The sequence below is a fragment of the Muntiacus reevesi genome, chromosome 1, assembly GCF_963930625.1.
Source record: "Muntiacus reevesi chromosome 1, mMunRee1.1, whole genome shotgun sequence".
NCBI lineage: Eukaryota > Metazoa > Chordata > Mammalia > Artiodactyla > Cervidae > Muntiacus > Muntiacus reevesi.
The window spans coordinates 78,394,529-78,411,182 of NC_089249.1; the positions used below are offsets into that span (position 1 = coordinate 78,394,529).

Below are 16,654 nucleotides of genomic sequence, written 5' to 3' on the forward strand. Positions count from 1 at the left end.
ATACCCCCACCCCCAGCAGAATTGGGTAGTTAAAAATCTGAAACTAGATTTCAACAAGACCAACAGAAAAGGTTATGTACAGAACAGGGGTGGATTCAATCCTAAGGGAAGAGTGAGGGAATTATTCTCCCCACCCCAACAGGGAGCCCTGGCAGGCAAGGGTCTGAGGGTAGGAGTCCTTTCCCACAGGGCCGCAGCCCACTTTCCCTGGGGGCGGGCGAGCAGTTCTGCGCCCCGGCCTTGGCAAGGGGGCGCGGCTCACCCGCTGGGGCGGTGGAGGTGGAGAAGACGGCTCCCAGGCAGTGGCCGCCAGGGGCGCCCGCCCGCGCAGGGCACAGCCGCCAGATGGCGCCGGCTGGCCCGTTCTCCGCCAGGCTCCCCCCCAGCCCCTCACCGGGTCCCACACCCTGCACCGCGCCAGCCCGGGGGCGGCGTGAGTCAGGGGCGGCAGCGGCGGTGGTGGCGGCTCGCACCTGGGCGGGGAGGAGGTGGGGAGGAGGAGAAGAGGGTAGGACACCGCCCGGCCCGCCCTGCCCTCTGGCCCCGGGGAGGGAGCGGCGGGAACAAGACATTCCCTGCCCGGGGACGCGGGAGGGGAGGGCAGGGGAGGAGAACCGGCAGCGGCTCCCCTGGCTGGGCGGGGCCCTCCCGCTGCCCCCAGGGGCGGGCGAGCCAACCAGGCCACCCCGCCCCCTTCTCCAGGACCCCATGACTCAGCGCTGGGAGAAGGGCGGAGGGGGACTGGGATGGCTCCTTCCTTACAGGCCCAGTCCCCGTCTTTCAAGCTTTTACCTTGCTTTCCCCTTGCCGCCCCCCTTTGCATAATTCACTGCCAGGAAAAGGGAACAGAAACCAGGAAGGAGGGGTCTCGAAAGGGAGGGGCAGTCCTTCACCCCCTTACACAGCCAAAACCCCAAGGGGCATGGGGGCAGGGTAAGGCTTTGGTCCCAAGCCCCCCACCCCCTAGAAACCCGCATAGCCGAAGAGGGACCCCACAAATCAGAAATACATTATTGCTTCTACTCCCCAGGAGCAGCTGGGGACAGGGACCCCACCTTTACAATGGAGCTGTAAATATATACATAATATCATATGTATCACTCCTTGGGAGAGCACCCCAATCTGGGGAGACTCTGCCCCAAAACCTTCTCGGCTTGGAACTGGAATGAGGGCTCTGAGGGAAGGAGCCTATTTCCGATGCCAGGGAGACTCAGTGCCTGAATCCCCAGCGCCGTCTTCTGCATACACTCCCATTGCTTGGCATGGGCCTCCCCGGTCCCCGTGCTGCTCCAACTCGGCCACTCGTCCCTCTTTAAGAGGTGTCCATGGCACCTTCAGCCTGAGGTGTGGTGGGTGCCCCCTCCTCCTCCTCGTCATCAGGGGGCCCTGGGGTGGAGTCTGGGGGCCCGGTAGGGGCGGATGTCTCCCAGAAGCGAGCCAGAGACAGGCGGAAGGTGTCCAAGTGGCCGTTGGAGAGGTCGAGGCCGGCAGGGGACGAGGTGGCGGCGGAGGGCGGGGGGTAGTGAGGGGGCGCATCGTCCTTGCGGCGCCGCCGGGTGCGCACCTCCAGGCAGTTCTGGCCCTTGAGGTGGCGCTGCAGGTGGTCCTCCTTGGCGAAAGCCTTGTGGCACAGGTGGCACTCGTAGGGCCGGTCCCCCGTGTGCAGGTGCATGTGGTTCTTGAGGTCGTAGCTGTGCAGGAAGCGGGCCGGGCAGTGCGAGCACGAATAGGGGCGCTCTCCGGTGTGCTTCCGCATGTGGATCTTCAGCTTGTCATTCCTGGGCGGGCGGGGGAGGGCGAAGGGAGCGGGTCAGCCGGGGTCCCCGGGTCGTCCGGGCCAGGTTCCCCGGCCTTGTCCACCCCTGTCCCCTAGCGCTCCTTGCGCTATTTCTGCTCCGGGAGACCCTTGCTGACTTAGCCCCAGGTTAACCACCTGCCTCCAGCACAGTCCGATCTTTAAGGCCCCACACCCACCTTCCCTGACTTTCTTTCTCCTGGTCTCTCTTCCCAGCCTGGGGACCACCCCACAGACCCTCCGGGATCACCTCCCTCCACAAGCCCTTTCTCCCTCGCGCCACCCCCCCCACATGGCCCCTGCTGGGCCTCTTCCCCCTGGTGCTCACCGGGTGAAACGGACGCCGCAGACTTCACAGGCGAAGGGCTTCTCACCCGTATGGGTCCTCATGTGGCGTGGCAGTTTGCCCGCCCCGTGGATGATCTTGTGGCAGACGGGGCACTCCTGGGGCATCTGGGAACGGCGTTTGCGCACCAGCTTGTCCTGGCTGTCCAGGCCCGCTGGCAGGGTGTCCTGGTGCAGGGAGCTGAGGTAGGCCATCAGGTCAGGATCGATGGCATCCTCGTCTGAACCCAGCTCCTCTGGGGACAGTGGGGGCCCGCCGCCCTGTGCCAGCCCGTAGGGCGGGGGGTACACCAGCTCCTCCTCTTCTTCTTCACCCTCGTAGGCCTCGTAGCTCAGGGGCCTCTCGGGGGGTGAGGCAGTCCCTGTGGGAGGGCTGTAGCTGTCCCCCGGCCCGCTGCCCCCGCTGCTGCCCACTCTGCCCGCCTCCTCCTCCTCCTCGTAGGTTAAGGGCTGGGTGGGCACGTCGGGCACCAGGTGGTTGGCCCGGGCCCCCTTGGCCTGCAGGAAAGCTTTTCGGGGCTTGCGGCTGCGGCGGGCAACAGGCCGAGGCGGCGGCGGTGGCGGCGGCGGGAGGGGTGCCTGTGGAGGGCTGTCGTCACCATTGGGGACTCCCGAAGCTGAGGCGGTGGCTGTACAGGCGAAGGCTTCCAGGTACTGCCGCGCGCGCTCACAGTCGTCCTCGTCCGGGCTGGGCGCCTCTAGTCCGCTGCCCTGCAGAATCTCCATGCAGGCCGCGATGACACAGGGGATCTCCAGCAGCCGTGCGGCCTGCAGTACTGCCGGCATGTTGGCGCTGCTGGTGGTCAGGGTGGCTGTGTAGGCAAACTCGAGCAGGGCACCCAGTGCCTCCGGCCCCACAAAGTCCAACTCACACACGCCGGCCCCTGCACCCCCGGCAGCTGTCCCACCGCCCCCAGCGCCCGAGAGCGCGCCCCCACCACCCTCGGTGAAGAGCTTCTTGAAGTAGTGGCTGCAGGCAGCCAGCACAGCCCGGTGGGTGCGGTACTCCAGGCCCTGCGTCCGGATGGTGAGGTCACAGAGGTGGCCCAGCTGGCGCTGCTCATTGAGGCAGCTCAGGAGCTCACTGCTGTGGTCTGGGAATGGAATCCCGATCAGGTCATCCTCAGGGCTCCCCATCTTCTCCTGTGGAGCGAAGGAAAAGGGGAGGTTAGGAGCGCTCAGCCCTGCCAGGGGGCCCAGAGACGGGATACCAACACTGGCCATGAGTCTAGGCCCGTCAAGTATTTTACACCCATTTCATCTTCCATGACCTTCTAAAGTAACAATTATCTATTTCACAGACAGGAACCTGAGGTGCAGACAGGTGAAGTGACTTTCTATATTAAGTGCGGAACAGGTTCAAAGCCAGGCGGCTGGCCGAGCCATCTTCCTAACCACTGTGCATCATTCTGCCTCAGTGAGCACGGGAGCTCTGCCTTTCGGGCCCTTCCTAGAGACCCATCTGCTTCACCTGCCCCGTTCCCATCCCTTTGGAAGAAGCACTGGTCTGGGAGAAAAGATGCATGTGTTCTGGTTCAGGCTTCATGAAGAACTGGCTGAAGGACTCTGGGTGCCTCTTGCAGCTAGCCTCAGGCATCTGAAAAGTGGGGTCACAGTCTCTGTGATGGAACCTCCTCTCAATCCAGAGAGAGGGCAATGAGAGAGTTCAGATTCACATTGGGCCAAGGTCTGTTCAAGGCAAGGTCAGGTCCTTTAGCTCACATTATCTCCCTATGGCATTTGGTGCACTATAAAACACTAGGCAAACTTGGGAGGTGGCTCCCCAGGACCCCACCTCCTCCTTCCCCACCCAAGAAAAGTTCATCTCCCCTTCTAGATCTCCCCCTTGTAAAGGCCAAAAGGGAAACACAGCTCCCAGCATACCTCCCCCCACATCCTCCCCTCCCCCATGGGGCCAAGGAGCAGCCACCCTTTGCTGGGGTGTCGCTGGCGCTGGCGCGGGTGCTTCCTGCCCCGCACCGATAAGCATCGTCCCCGCCCCTCCCCCCCTGCCAATAGGCCAAGTTCCAGTCCTACCCCTCCTCCACTGGGCTACCACCACCACCCCTCCCTCTCCATTCCTGGCCAGTCAGGAGAGTCCCTCCTCTCCAGAAGACCTTCTTCCACCCTCTGTGCTGTCCTCCCCAAGGCACAGCCACGGAAGGCAGTCCCAAGGCTGGTGGAGGGAGGTGGGTGGCAGAGTGAGTCTGGCCTGGAAGCGAGGAGATCAGCTTCTAATCCTGGCTCTGCTACTATCTTGCCAAATGACCTTGGCCAAGTCATTTCTCTCTGTGCTTCAGTCTCCTCATGGTACACAAGGAGTGGGTGGGGATGAAAGCCGCAGGGGCTCAGCCCTTCCACGCTGACATTTGGTGGTCTGGATCAACTGGAGACAGAGTTGAGGCCTGAAAAGAGCTGGGCTCTGCAGTCATCCAGGCTTGAGTTTGAATCCTCACTCTAAGGCTGATTAGCTCTGTGATCCTTAAACAAATTGTTTAATCTCTGAACCTTCTTTTCCGTCTATAACATGGGATAATTCCACCTGACTCCTAGGACTGTGATGAAGGTTAAATGAGCCTGTGGGTGGCACGATGCCTAACATATAGTAGGGGCTCAATAAAAGTTCTGGCCTTGGGAGGGACAAACCAACCCTCACCCGGAGGCACTATACAGATGGTCTCTGCTGGGAGAAAGGTCTGTCTCCCTCCGTCAAATCACCCAGGGGGAGTCCAGTTACTACTAGCTACATGACCTTGAACCAATCACTTTCTTTCCTGTTTCCTCATCTGCAAAATTAAAGACTGACCTGGATGATCCCTAGGGCAAGTCCCACTGACAGTTTGTCAGTGTCTTCTCTGCCACTCCCAACAACTGCTCAGTTTCGGCCACTGATGGGGAAGGGTTTTGAGGGGGTCGGAGGAGTCAAGGGCTACAGGTTTCCTTTTGAGGACACAAGAACTGCATCGTCTCTGCCTGCCTCCCCGTCTTCACTATAGCATCCGGACGCCTGCGTGGAAGCCTTGAGTGAGCAGCACCCATGTGCTGGCTCATAAGCCACAGTCAGACACCCTCAGATAGCCCACCCCTTTCCACCTTAAGTCCAAAACACTTCTCTCCCTGGGGGCCAAGCAGTCTGGGAGCACTCCCAGTTGCCTTGGGTTTCCCCCCCTTGTATTTTACAAATAGTTCAAGTGGCAAATGTCCCCCAGACCTAGGAGTAAACAGAACCAGGTGGGCAGCGGCAGTGGCCACTCAGGTGGCAGCGGGCACCCTCCCGGGGCCCAGGTGAATCCTGACCCTCCTGGGGGGGTGGGTGGGGCTGTCCTCGCTGTCCATTGGCCCGGAGCTGTGCACCCGCAGGCACGTGGCTCACCCTCTCGTCCCTCTCCCTTCTTCCCTCCACACCCCACCCATTCCCGAGGCTTAAGCCCGCCTCCCTTCTCCCACCCCAGGGCCATCTCCGTGGCAACTTGGTGTGGCAGGGTTGCTGATTGGCTGACCCTGCTGTCAGGTCACAGGCTCAGGCTGGTTCATGATGCAGATCACACGGGGCTTGGGCAAGGGTGGGTGTTTAACCCCTAGGGCCTAACTCCAAAGCCCACGGCCATGCGGTAGCAATGAAGGAAGAGAAAGGCAGAGGACCCATTTGGGAAGGGGAGGTGTTCCTATGGGTCTCTAGCTTCTGGGAAACTCCCCTAGCCCTTACCCAGGGCTCTGGCACCCATGCTAACTTAGGTGCCACCTGGAGCTAGGCTGGTGCCAACCAGGCCAAGGGGGCGCTTCAGGTCCCATCATCTGGGAGGGTTTGATGGGGACGAACTCCCCCCTTCTTTCTGCCAGGGTGGGGCACTGATGCCAGGGTGCCCACCCCAACTTGGGCACCCTTCCCACCTCTGTATCCCAGAGGGCCCAGCCCCCCGACACCCGTGAGGACGGCCCATCCCCACCCAGCCTGGCATGCCCCCTCTTGCTAAGACCTTGTGGGCATGGGTGTGTGTGGTGGTTGGTGGGGGGGCAGCTGTGCCAGGGAGCCAGGCAAGGTCTGTTTGCCTGGTAGGGGGAAGAACTGGGGGCCCCGCCCCACCTCTCCCCCCTTTCCCGTCACCCCCCCCCCCAGGGCTCCCCTCACTGTCAGGCCTGCTAGACCGGCCAAGCCGGTGGGCAGCTCTCTTGAAACTGGGCCCTGAGTCAAGCTTGCCCCATCTTTGGTGGGGGAAGACTTTGGGGATAGAAAAGTATGGGGGGGTGGCAAAGGAGGGAGCCCCTATCACCTACCCCTCAGTGCCCAAAGGCACCTCCCAAGGTGTGTCCATCACCAAGAAACCAAAAGGTAGAGGGCACTGGCCCTGGCACGGGAGGGAAAAGGAGGCTGAAAGTCTTTCCAGGTGCTGACCTCAGGCAGTGTCCAGTGAAGGGCTGGGGGATACCAGGGCCAACACTGCCGGCTTGAGCCAGCTGCAGAGCTGGGATACGAGGCCCTGAATGGGGCAGCTGAGTAAAGCTGGCCCCCCTTCCCCACACCCTGGGGATTAGGGGAGTGAGGCTTAGTGTGGGGGGCAGCAGGCGGAAACAGGATTAGCGGCAGAGAAAATAGATATGGGCCTGAGACTCAGGCACACAGAGCCCCCCCCTCCTTAGGCTCAGAGGCCCCCACCTCCGGGCTCTGCCAGAGAGCCCGAGAGGGACCTGGCCAGCTTCTCCAGGTGTAGCAGCTTGGGGTGAGGATGAGGGCCAGGCTGGGATGCCTCCTGCCAGGGTGATGGAGAGGCCTGACGCTCTTCCCACCTTGGCTGGCCACCCTTCCCCCTTACTTCTTTCTCCTTTCTCCCCCCCAACCCCCACCCCAACTCCAGCCTCAGGTTCTCTTCCTGTTTTTTTGGAGCGAAGTTTGCACGAAGCCAGGGCTTTGGCCTGTGGCTGGACCAGGGCGGGGGTGGGGAAATAGGACAGCCAGTCCAAAGTCCTCAGGGACCCAGGAATCCTAGCTCCCCAGCTTCTTCCACCCTTTCTTAGGGCCTCTGGGGCCCAGGGGCTGAAGCCATCTGGACTGCCCAGTTGGAAAGGCAGGGTGAGGGGTGGAGGTGAATCCCCTGGAGGACTGGAAGGACTTCGAAGGAGAGGCCCTCGGCCCAGGATGCCCCAGACATGTATGGAGCCTTTCCCTCCCCACCCAGCCCCTCCAAGCTAGTACATGCCCTCCCCATCCCCCATATGTCGCTTCCCCCTCCTAACCTCACCACCCCCAGCACTCACACTTCCTGGGGGCCGAGGCGGGGAAGAGAGACCGCAAGCCACGAAGGGGGAAGGAGGCAAGGGGAGTTGGCTGCTTCCCGGTGCTGTGGGGGTTAAGCCTCTCCTCCCTCAAAATCCCCAATTCCTGGTGCTTCAGCTCTTGACAGGAGGGAGACCTCAGTGTTCCCCCACACTTTCTTTCCATGACACCTGCCCTAGTCCACAGCCTCTGAGATCGCATCAGGGGAAATCTGAGGGAGATAAAAGATGGCGGGGGAAGGAATGGGGGCAACTCCGTCTTCCCTAGTCTTCTCCTCTTTTGCTTTGGGGACCCCTGCCCTCAGCCCCTCTCCACTCTTGGCCCCTTGCCTTGGCCTCTTCCTGCCTTCTCGGACCCTTGTGTCCCCTCTCTGCGACCCATCCTTTGCTTTCCTCCCTTCAGCCCTTGTACGGTTCCTGCTTCCTCTCTACTGCGTCCTTAAGTCCCCAGGTCTCCAAGGCACCATCCCTACCTCTCCTTTCTTTTGGCTTTTGGTTCTCTCGCTCAGGCCTCTCCCACTTCCTCCATTTCGCCCTACTCCAAGCATCCCATCTCTTCTCCCCAGGCCGATGGATGGATGCGGGTGGAGAGGGGCAGAAGAATTAAATTAGGAAACCGGGCCTGCCCTCCAAGGCCTGGTCTTGCCATGAGATGGTTGCATTTAGGCACCCACGACCCCATTCTGGATGAAGCACAGGACCAAAATTGGGGGGACAGTTAGTGAAGATGGGTGGGGGGGTGTACAGTGAGAGCGGATGTGGGGTAGGGTGGGGGGACAGCCTAGGCCTCTCTGCCCGTCAGAGTTTCCAGCCCTGGAGCAGCTGGAGTTTCCCCAGAGGCTGCCCACCCAAGGCCAGGCAACCATGCGTCTGGACAGACCCTGGCCATCAGTGCTCCCAGCAGGGGTCTGCCGGAGCAGCGCCAGATCCCCTTAGGGCCTGAGGAGACCCACAAGGTGCCAGGGTCTGCCCTGTGCCCACCCCCTCCCCCCCAGCCCAGCGTCCCCGGCTGCGTAACCGAGCCGGCTGGTAACCCCACACCCGCCAAGCCGCCAGCAGAAACCTGAGCCCCCCAGCCCCAGAGGACACCCCAGCCCAATCCCCGGAGCCCGGCTCCCTGCCAGCCTGTCCAACCTCCTGTCCTGGCCCAGCAGCCCCTCGGCTCCCGTAGGCCCCTTCTCCTGCTCTCCTGTCCTCCTATGTCCCTCGGACACACAGGCTTCCCCACACTCCAGCCCCTCGGCCCCTCGGTTCCCTAAACCACCCCCTGTGAAAATTTGGACACCCTCTCCCTAGCCTGTTTTTCAGTCCCTCTCTGACCCTTGGCCAATTCTAGGCCTCCGAGCCTCCCCTGGGGCCTGATCTCCCAAGCCAGAGCGGGGCCTACTCACCTGAACGCTGAGGGGCCTTGCCGGCAACTCCTCCTGGCCCCTGGGGGGAACAGGTTGGGAGGGGTGGGGGAGGGCCTGGCTGGGGGGGAGGCAGGGTGGCTGTTCCCCGCTCCAGCTCCCTCCTTCAAAGGGGCCGCCCACGACTTGGCCCAGCCCCTCCCCCCTACAGCCTTAACCCTCTGGGTGCTGTCCCCCCTCCCCCCAGATGGAGGGAGGGGTTACCAGAGGCCTGGCAGCGTGGGAGAGGGCCTAGAGTCTCTGCCTGTGGTGCCCGAAGCCCCAGCTATACCCACCCCCGCCTGTCCTGACTCAGTCCTAAAAGGGGAAAAAGGTGAGCGGTAGGAAAGGTAGGAGCTGGGACAGTCCAGGAGGACAGAGGTGAGGAGGAGCAATGGGAGAGGCTGCTGGAGGTGGGACCAGGAGAAGGAAGAAGGGAGGGGAGGGGACAGGAGGCGGCAGTGGCCAGAAGAGGGAGGAGGGGAAGCCTGGACAGTCAGTGCCAGGGGTGACAGGTGCCCAGGTCCCAGCCCCTCAGGGCCTGTGGACGAACAGGGGGCCACAGCGAGGCCCTTCAGACCCCCAGTGGGCCCCTCAGCACCCTTGGGAGCTGGCCGAATTCTCCCCACCCCGTACTGGGCTGGGGCCCTCAGGGGCTGGGCAAGGCAGCACCCCGCCCTCCCCATGCCTCACCCCAAACCCACTCACATACCACAGTTCCTTGCCCGGGCGCCAGCCCCTGCCAACCAGGCCAGGGGGCAGCACTTGTGCCAGCCCCCAATGGCCAGGGGGATCAGGGGGATAGAGCTGGCCTGAGGTGGGGTGGACAGATGGGGGGAGCTGTGGGCACCGAAAGAGGAAGGAGCCGAGAGGGGGCATCTGCTGGGAAGCGCCTAGCCCCACCCCTTGCGTAAGCTGCTGCCACCCTGGCCGGTTGGGTGGGACCCGCCTGGGCCTGAGGGGCAACTCAGGAGGGCTCTGAGCCCAGAGGAGGGTGGGCCACAAAGTTCCACTTAAACAACTCTGGGGGTCCCTTATTCCTGTAACGAGGTGGGCCCTAGGTCCCCCAGCCACTAGGCCATCCCATGTCCTGCTGGGCTAGGAGGGGGGACCACAGAAATGCCCCCTAAAATATCCCCTCCCCTTTCCCCCCAACAGCTGCTGGCTCAATGCCGCTGGCCTGCTGCCCCTCACCAGCTCCCGGCCCGGTTGGCACCTACCCACCAGGATGCTGGCAGTCCTGCCCTCCTCTCCCTCCTACCCCCCTGGCTCCCAGCGCCCCATGCCAACTGTGGGCCTGGGGTGGGGGAGGGTCACCCCTGTGCCTTGGTGCCAGCTAGGCGGGCCCAGGCCCCTAGGTCCTACAGATAAGGCCCAAGACCCTGTTCTCAAGCCATCTCCTCAAGAGGCAGTACATGCGTTAGGGCCTACACGAAGAGTCCAAGCGGGCTATGGACAGCTTGATGAACAGTTACTGAAGGCCCTACTCCCCAAGATGGGGCCAGTGTCTCTCCCTGCCACCAGGTGCCAGTCTCCCGGCATCCCCCTGCCCAACCATTTGCTTGGGCACCAGAGTCCCTGCTATTCCTGATCACCCTGGTGCCCGCAGCCTGCCAGGGAGTGGGGTGGGGCTGCTCTCTGCCCTTTGATCCCTGTAAAGGGAGGGAACCAGCCTAGAGGGCACGGGGCAGGGAGGGAGTTCATGGGGCCCCTCCATTCCACCCCTGCCAGGGGCAGCAGGGCAGGGTGTGGGCATCTCTTGGGTGGAGTCCTAAGGTGAGAATGGGTAGCATGTCTCAGCTGGGGGTGGGGTGGGGGGGTGGATGATAATCATGGATACATGGTGTCATGGGGGAACAAGGTGATGAGGACAAGCTGGGGGGATCCAGAGGGTCCCCAGGTTCCAAGTCATCCCAGTCCATTTTTAGTCCCATCCAGAAAAATTCCAACTTAACCAAACTGAGAGATCAAGGAGGACTACAACTCCCAGTATGCACCACAATTGCTTTGAATGTACCTTGGGAGTTGTAGTTCCCTTGAGAAGCCCTGTGCTCTGGTCTTCCCCAGAGCCTCGCTGCTGATGGGGTGGGGACAGCAGAGCAGGGGATGGGAGGTGGTCATGAATCTCCAGGGGGGCTGTGTTTAGAAGAGGTAAAAGGCAGGAGGTCTATGGTTGGGGGAGAGGACCCCTGCTCCCAGGCAAAGTGGGAGGAAAGGAGGAAGGAAGGAGGAGAGGATGTCTGTTGAAAGGGGCATATGGGTGGGGAGGAGCTGGTGGGGGGGGCGGTGGAAACAGGAAGGAAACTGAAGCCAGAGACATGAGGTCGAAAGCAAGGGCCTGGTGGAGCCCCACTCCGAGGCCGGCAGGGACTGGGAAGGCGTTTCCTCCTGCTGGGCCTCGGGACCATTCTGGTGGCCTAGGGAGGCCTAAGAGGAATTAGTGATGTCAAGTAAAAAGTCAGTTGGCATGTTTGTGGGGGTCACTGGCTCCATTTACCTGCCACCAGCCCTCTTTTGTCTGGGGCACCGTCAGCCCCTGGATCTGGCACGAGTATTTCTGGCTGGAGAGCTCTGAAAGCTGACTCGGCTCTGTGATGCTAGCAAGCAGAGGAAGGGGTTGGGGAAGATTAGGGCCAGGCCTGATGGGTAGTATGGTGGAGCGATATATATAGGGTTAGGCCTAGGGGTGAGATCAAGAAATTGTGCCCATAAATGTGTATTCCACCCTCTAGGGCTGAGGCCACGGCAAGTGGGAGGCCTCAGTGAAGAGAGGGCTAAGATGCCAAGGAAGGCCACTAGCCTCCCACCCACCCCAGGCTGTGGGACAGAATGAAGAGGGAACCATTTTCTGGTGTCCCTGTGGAATTTGCTAAAGGTAGCCTTTCCCCTTGTGTCCGGTAACCTGTGAACATTAAAGGTGGCAACTCAGGGGACCAGATGGCAGCTGGGTGCCTTTACCAAGTGGCGGTGGAAGTCAGAAGTGGGCAGAGGCTCTGCTTCCAGGCCACTTTCCGTAGGCTCCCCAAGGTTCTGGGACAGATGTTTATAGGCCTCAGCCAAGACTCTCGCCAAGACCTAGGTCTGCCTGGGTGGGGGATCATTCTTGCCTCTCCAGGATCCGTGATGGTGGACAACAGTAGCTCTAACCCCTTCCCCCTAGTCCCCCAGGCCAGCCTTGGCGCCTGGCCGCCTGTGTGTTGGCAGGACTGGTGGTGGTGGGGGGGCGGCGAGGCAACTTCAAACTGTCCGGGCAAAACGTCAAGTTTACTCACGAGTTTACTCAGCAGAAGGAGGGGGAAGAGGCCAGGGCGGGCACACCCCATGCCAGGGTCCTATCCTTCTGCCCGTCCCCACCTTCCTCCCCCACCCTCCTCTTCAGCCCTAGGCCAAAACAGGCATAGGCCCTAAGGCCTGGTAGCAGGGCAGTCTTAACTCTCTGAAGGTCAGGGAGCCAAGTAGACTGGAGGCAGGAAGCCCCGAAGCAGTCCCAGAGGCTTCTATCAGAGGGCAATGCCCTGCCTGGAGCCCAGTCACTACCCGTCTTGAGACCTCGGCTTTGGGCCAGAACTGGGTCTCTTAGCCACCAAGGAGGCAGTACAGACCAGGCCTCCTCTATCTGAGCAGTCCCCTGGGCAGTGACTTCTGACCCCAAATGCCCAGTCCTAGGCTGTGCCCCAGGCAGCATGATGCCATCTGGGCAGCCATAGGATCAGGGGCTGGTTCTCTCGGCCCTGGCTTGGGATGGGGGGCCAGCACCCTAGCTGACCTACTTCCCTTTCCTCCCCACCTGCTTTCATTCTCTGCTTCTCTCCCCCAGTCTTCACTGTCCCCACCCCAGAGGCGCTCCGCCCCCCATGCCCGCTGGGCCCCCTCCCCCACCCTTCCCCAGGGTGCCAAGTGCAAGCACACAAAGGCCTGATGGTGCATTGTTAGCCCAGCCCCCGCTGCCCGCCGCGCCCTGGGCGGGCACCAGGCCAAGGAGGAGCTGGGGGCCCTGGGTGCCAGGGGGCACCATGGGGAAGGGGAAGAGGTCAGCACCTGTCTCCCAGTCACTGGGGTCCCTGTCAGCCAGAGCTGAGCAGGGATGAGAGTGCCCCAGAGGAGCAGGCCTCCTTGACACCTGAGCCCAGTGGGCACTGCCTGCTTTCTTCCCCAGAGCCCCTTTTGGGTGGTATTAACCCCTTCCTGACCCCCGTACTAAGGTTGGGGGGGTGTGGTACCCAAGGAAGGGGAGAGTGCCTGGGGGTGCCAGCAGGCTGCGTCGTGCCCACAGCAACCATGTAACAGAGGCACGCTGGGGGAGCCAGGGTCCCGGGGGCCAGGGCCAGGCGGCACTGACAGAGATTTCTTCTTGTTTCATCAGCTGCTCCGGGGGGAGCCCCCTGCCCTTCTCCCCAGTCACCACTAAGGAGAAATACTAACTGCTACCCAAACCCAGTCACAAATATGCCCCTCTCCAGCCCAGCACAACACTCCATATGCCCACTGTCTCTGCCCAACCTGATGCCCACTCCATGCCAGCTCTCCCAGCAGTGCCAGACGGGTACAGGGGTGACCAAACCAGTTGGTGTGTGTGGGGGGAGCAGGAGGCAACCCCATAATCCTCCAGGCCTCACCCCCCCTACACACATGCACCATCAGGGAAGAGAGAGCTCCCATCCCAGTTTAACCCCTCACTGCCCAATCTGGCTCCCCCTGCGCCTTGATAAACTGTCTCCCTCCTCCAGGAATAAGTTGAGGGAAGCGGGAATAGCTGCGCTGACTCATTCTCATTCTTAGCTGCAGCTCGGGGTCTTCACTGCATTCGGGTGGGGGTCAATTCAAGAACGCTTTCCACCTGGCCCGGAAGCCAGGACAGCCTGCTGGTCTCCCCCTCTCCCCAGCACCCACTTCCGGTGTCCCAAACTAGGTCAGCAGCGCTCGTTTCCTGTGGGTCAGCTAGCACCCGCGCCTCTGCCCCTCCCCTGCTCCGGACCCAGGCTCCCTGCCCCCCCCCCCCGGGCGCCCCGAGGTCTCACCACGTCTCAGCCGCCCTTTGATACGTGGGGGTTGTGCGGGGCGGGGGGCAGGGGACCCGCCCTCTCTCCAAACACCAGCAGGGCCGGGGCGCCTGGGCAGGCACGTGTCCGGGCACAACCCGCTGCCCACGCCGCCCCCCCACTCCCGGCCCCCCCTCGCTCTGGCCGGGACACGTCGCTCTCTTACTTCGGGTGGGGTGGGAGGAGAGAGAGAAAACTGGAAATTGAAAGCAGCGCCCCCCACCCCTTTGAATGGCAGCCCTCTGCCAGCCGCGCTCAGAATAGGTCCTACAACAACACAGTAGCGACCCCCACTCCGGGTAGGGGCAGGTGCGCCAGCGCCGGTGGGGGACGGACGATAGGTGGAATTCTTCCTAGTCGCCCACACTCGCTCTTGGGTTCTGGGGGCAGGAGCTGGCTTTGAAAAGGTGGCGGCGGTACTGGAGCCCGAACGAAGAGAGAGGGATTGAGGGGCGGCGGAGAGAGGGGTCGTTCTTTATCGCTCGGAGGTTGTCGCTGAGCCCCACTACTGGCGAGAGAGCGCGGCTGTGGAAGCGCAAGAAACCAAATAGTCCAGCCGGTAACTTTCCCCCAAGCCGCGGCTCCTCCTGTGCTCCCCCCACCCCCCAAGCAACTGGCCCGAGTCCAACCCACCGCGCCAGGGGGCGCGGAGGAGGTGGGGGGAGCGTTGTCCTAGTTAGAGTCCGTCAGCGTTTCCATTCCCTCAACTCGGTCGGGTCGGGGGTCTACCTCTAAAGTCACGAAGGAGACTAGGGGAGTGCTGGGCGCCGCCTCGCCCTCTCTCCATCCCGGAGCCGCCAGTCTGTGATCCCAGAAGTGCAGAGAAAGTTTCTGGGGACCCTCCGCCCTGGGTTGGGGGAGGCTGTAGTTTCTTCTCTATCTTTCCTCCCCGTTAAAATCAATTCCCAAGACCCGGAGTGTTGGGAAGGCACAGGAAAGGGGAGTGGTGGGAATCTGGTCTGCATGCGCGCGTGTGTGGGGGGGGTCCCACTTACAGGACAGACGAAGGACACTGCAGTAATCTCGAGTATGGGGGACCCCTAGCCAGGAGGCAAAAGTGGGGTACACTCACCTCTCCGCCTTTGGGTCCGCTGGCTGGAGCTGCTGAGGCTCCGGGTGTGGGGAGAAGCGCGTCCCCCGCCAGGCCCGGGGGCTTGGGGCCCTGCTCCGGTCCTGGTCAGAAGGCCGCGGTCAGTGGCTCGCCGCTCTCTGCTGGGGGGCTCCTCCTCCGCAGCCCTCTGCCTCCTCCTGCCGCCCGCCCCCCCCTCGGCCGCCGAGAACCGTACATTCACCTGGCTCCCACCCGCCCCCCCCCCTCAGGGCCCGCCTCACCTGTCCTGCTGTCTCACCTGTCCTCCTGCTTGCTTTCCCCCCATCCCTCCCCTCCCTCCCCCCGCCCCCTGCCACCCCCCAAACTCCCCCTCCCAACCCTTAGCAACACCCTCTGTCACTTCCTGGTTTTTCACCCGCCCCCCCAGGCCCCCCTCCCTCCGCCCAATAAGGACATAAACTTCAACCCCTTGGTCCAGCCAGTCTCTGCAGGGCGCAGATGGATCCCTCCCTCCTTTTTCGCTCTTTTCTTCCAAGCTCTTACTTTGCACTCTGAGCTTTTCCCACCCTCCTCTTTTCCCTCCTTCTTTCCTTGTCTCTTTCTCCCTTCACCTGCCGCGGTCCCTTTCCCCCTCCCTTTCCTCTTTCTCTCTTTCTAGCCCCTATCTCTCCCAGTCCACCTTAACTCGAGCTCCGCCCTCGACCCCCATCCAGCCCTCTGCCGCTACTCCGCCCCGCCCCCTGCACTCCACCGCCCTGTCCGCCCATTGGCCTGAACACCCGCCCATCCCAAGTGGGTCCCGCCTTGCGTTGGGCCAGGGAGGGGGCGGAGCCGAGGGGGCTGGCCTGAAACCTGGAGGAGGGGAAGAGGAGGGGGCAGTGTCCGCAGCGGCCGGGGAACCGAGCACCCCCAAGAAGGGCTCTCCCTCCTCTAAGAGGGGCTTCTGTAGGGTCAGCACCTCGGGAGGGAAGGGTATGAGGAGATCGAAAATAGGCTAGGTGGGGGTGAGGCAGGGACTTAGGGGGTTGAGGGAGGGGGTCCCGTGAGGGGCTATAATCAGGTCAGGGCCCCTGGAGGTAGGGGGAGGGGAGCCACCCGGCCATCAACTTCAGTTCCTACGCCCCACCCCCACCCCCCTTAGAAGGAGCGGGGGAGTTGAGGCTGCAGGCACCCTGCCTCCCTCCCCACGCGTGACGGCGCCCCGCGGGGAGGGAACGGCGCCCTGGGCAAGCAGCCTCTGCGCTCCAGCCGGTGCCCGCTGCGGCCTTGGCATTGTCGAAGGGGAGGGGCCAGGTCCATGAGGGGGGAGGGGGGGAGGAACGTTCAAGCTTCTGTTCCCCGCCTCCATCCCGCTGTGCCATAAGTGGAGAAACTGAGTCTCCGCGGAGAGACATCGGACTTGGATTCGCTCAGAGATCCAGAAGGCGAGGGAGACCTAAGTGTTTTACGATGTATATGTAGGTTTAGGAGGATCGAGATACGTGCTTCAGTGCCCCCCAAATGAGGAAGGTAGCCCGTTTGGGACGCTTCCAACTGGGCCTGCGGCGCTACGTACCCCAAAGAGCCCCTCCCACTAGTGTAAAACTGATTCAAATCCGGCTATCGCGGGCCAGGTTCCGCTCCCCGCGGCCTGCCGGGCCGAACCGGGTCGAGCTCGCTTTCTCCAACCCCAGCCCCCTCCGCAGGGGGCCTCCCTCCCTTTTCAGCAGGTGGCTCCGCGGGACACCAGCTCAACCTGTTGGACCACAATAGGCGGCGCCAGGGG

General features: G+C 62.4%; 1 protein-coding gene across 6 annotated transcripts; it reads right to left on the reverse strand.

Annotated features, from left to right (window-relative positions):
- Window positions 1-994: 994 nt before the first annotated feature.
- Window positions 995-15,241, reverse strand: ZBTB7B (zinc finger and BTB domain containing 7B). 6 transcript variants are annotated; one of them, XM_065903089.1, is made up of 5 exons: window positions 15,171-15,235; window positions 14,911-15,011; window positions 8,803-8,842; window positions 2,124-3,283; window positions 995-1,778 (listed from the first exon to the last, which is right to left on the reverse strand). In XM_065903089.1, exons 4-5 carry the CDS (start codon window positions 3,275-3,277, stop codon window positions 1,313-1,315), a joined length of 1,620 nt encoding a protein of 539 aa, XP_065759161.1. In that variant the 5' UTR covers window positions 3,278-3,283; window positions 8,803-8,842; window positions 14,911-15,011; window positions 15,171-15,235; the 3' UTR covers window positions 995-1,312. The 6 variants fall into 6 exon arrangements, with proteins under 6 accessions (XP_065759161.1, XP_065759135.1, XP_065759141.1 ...); XM_065903063.1 differs by having other exon boundaries at window positions 15,188-15,231; XM_065903069.1 differs by lacking the exon at window positions 8,803-8,842 and having other exon boundaries at window positions 15,171-15,241.
- Between the last annotated feature and the right edge of the window lie 1,413 nt (window positions 15,242-16,654).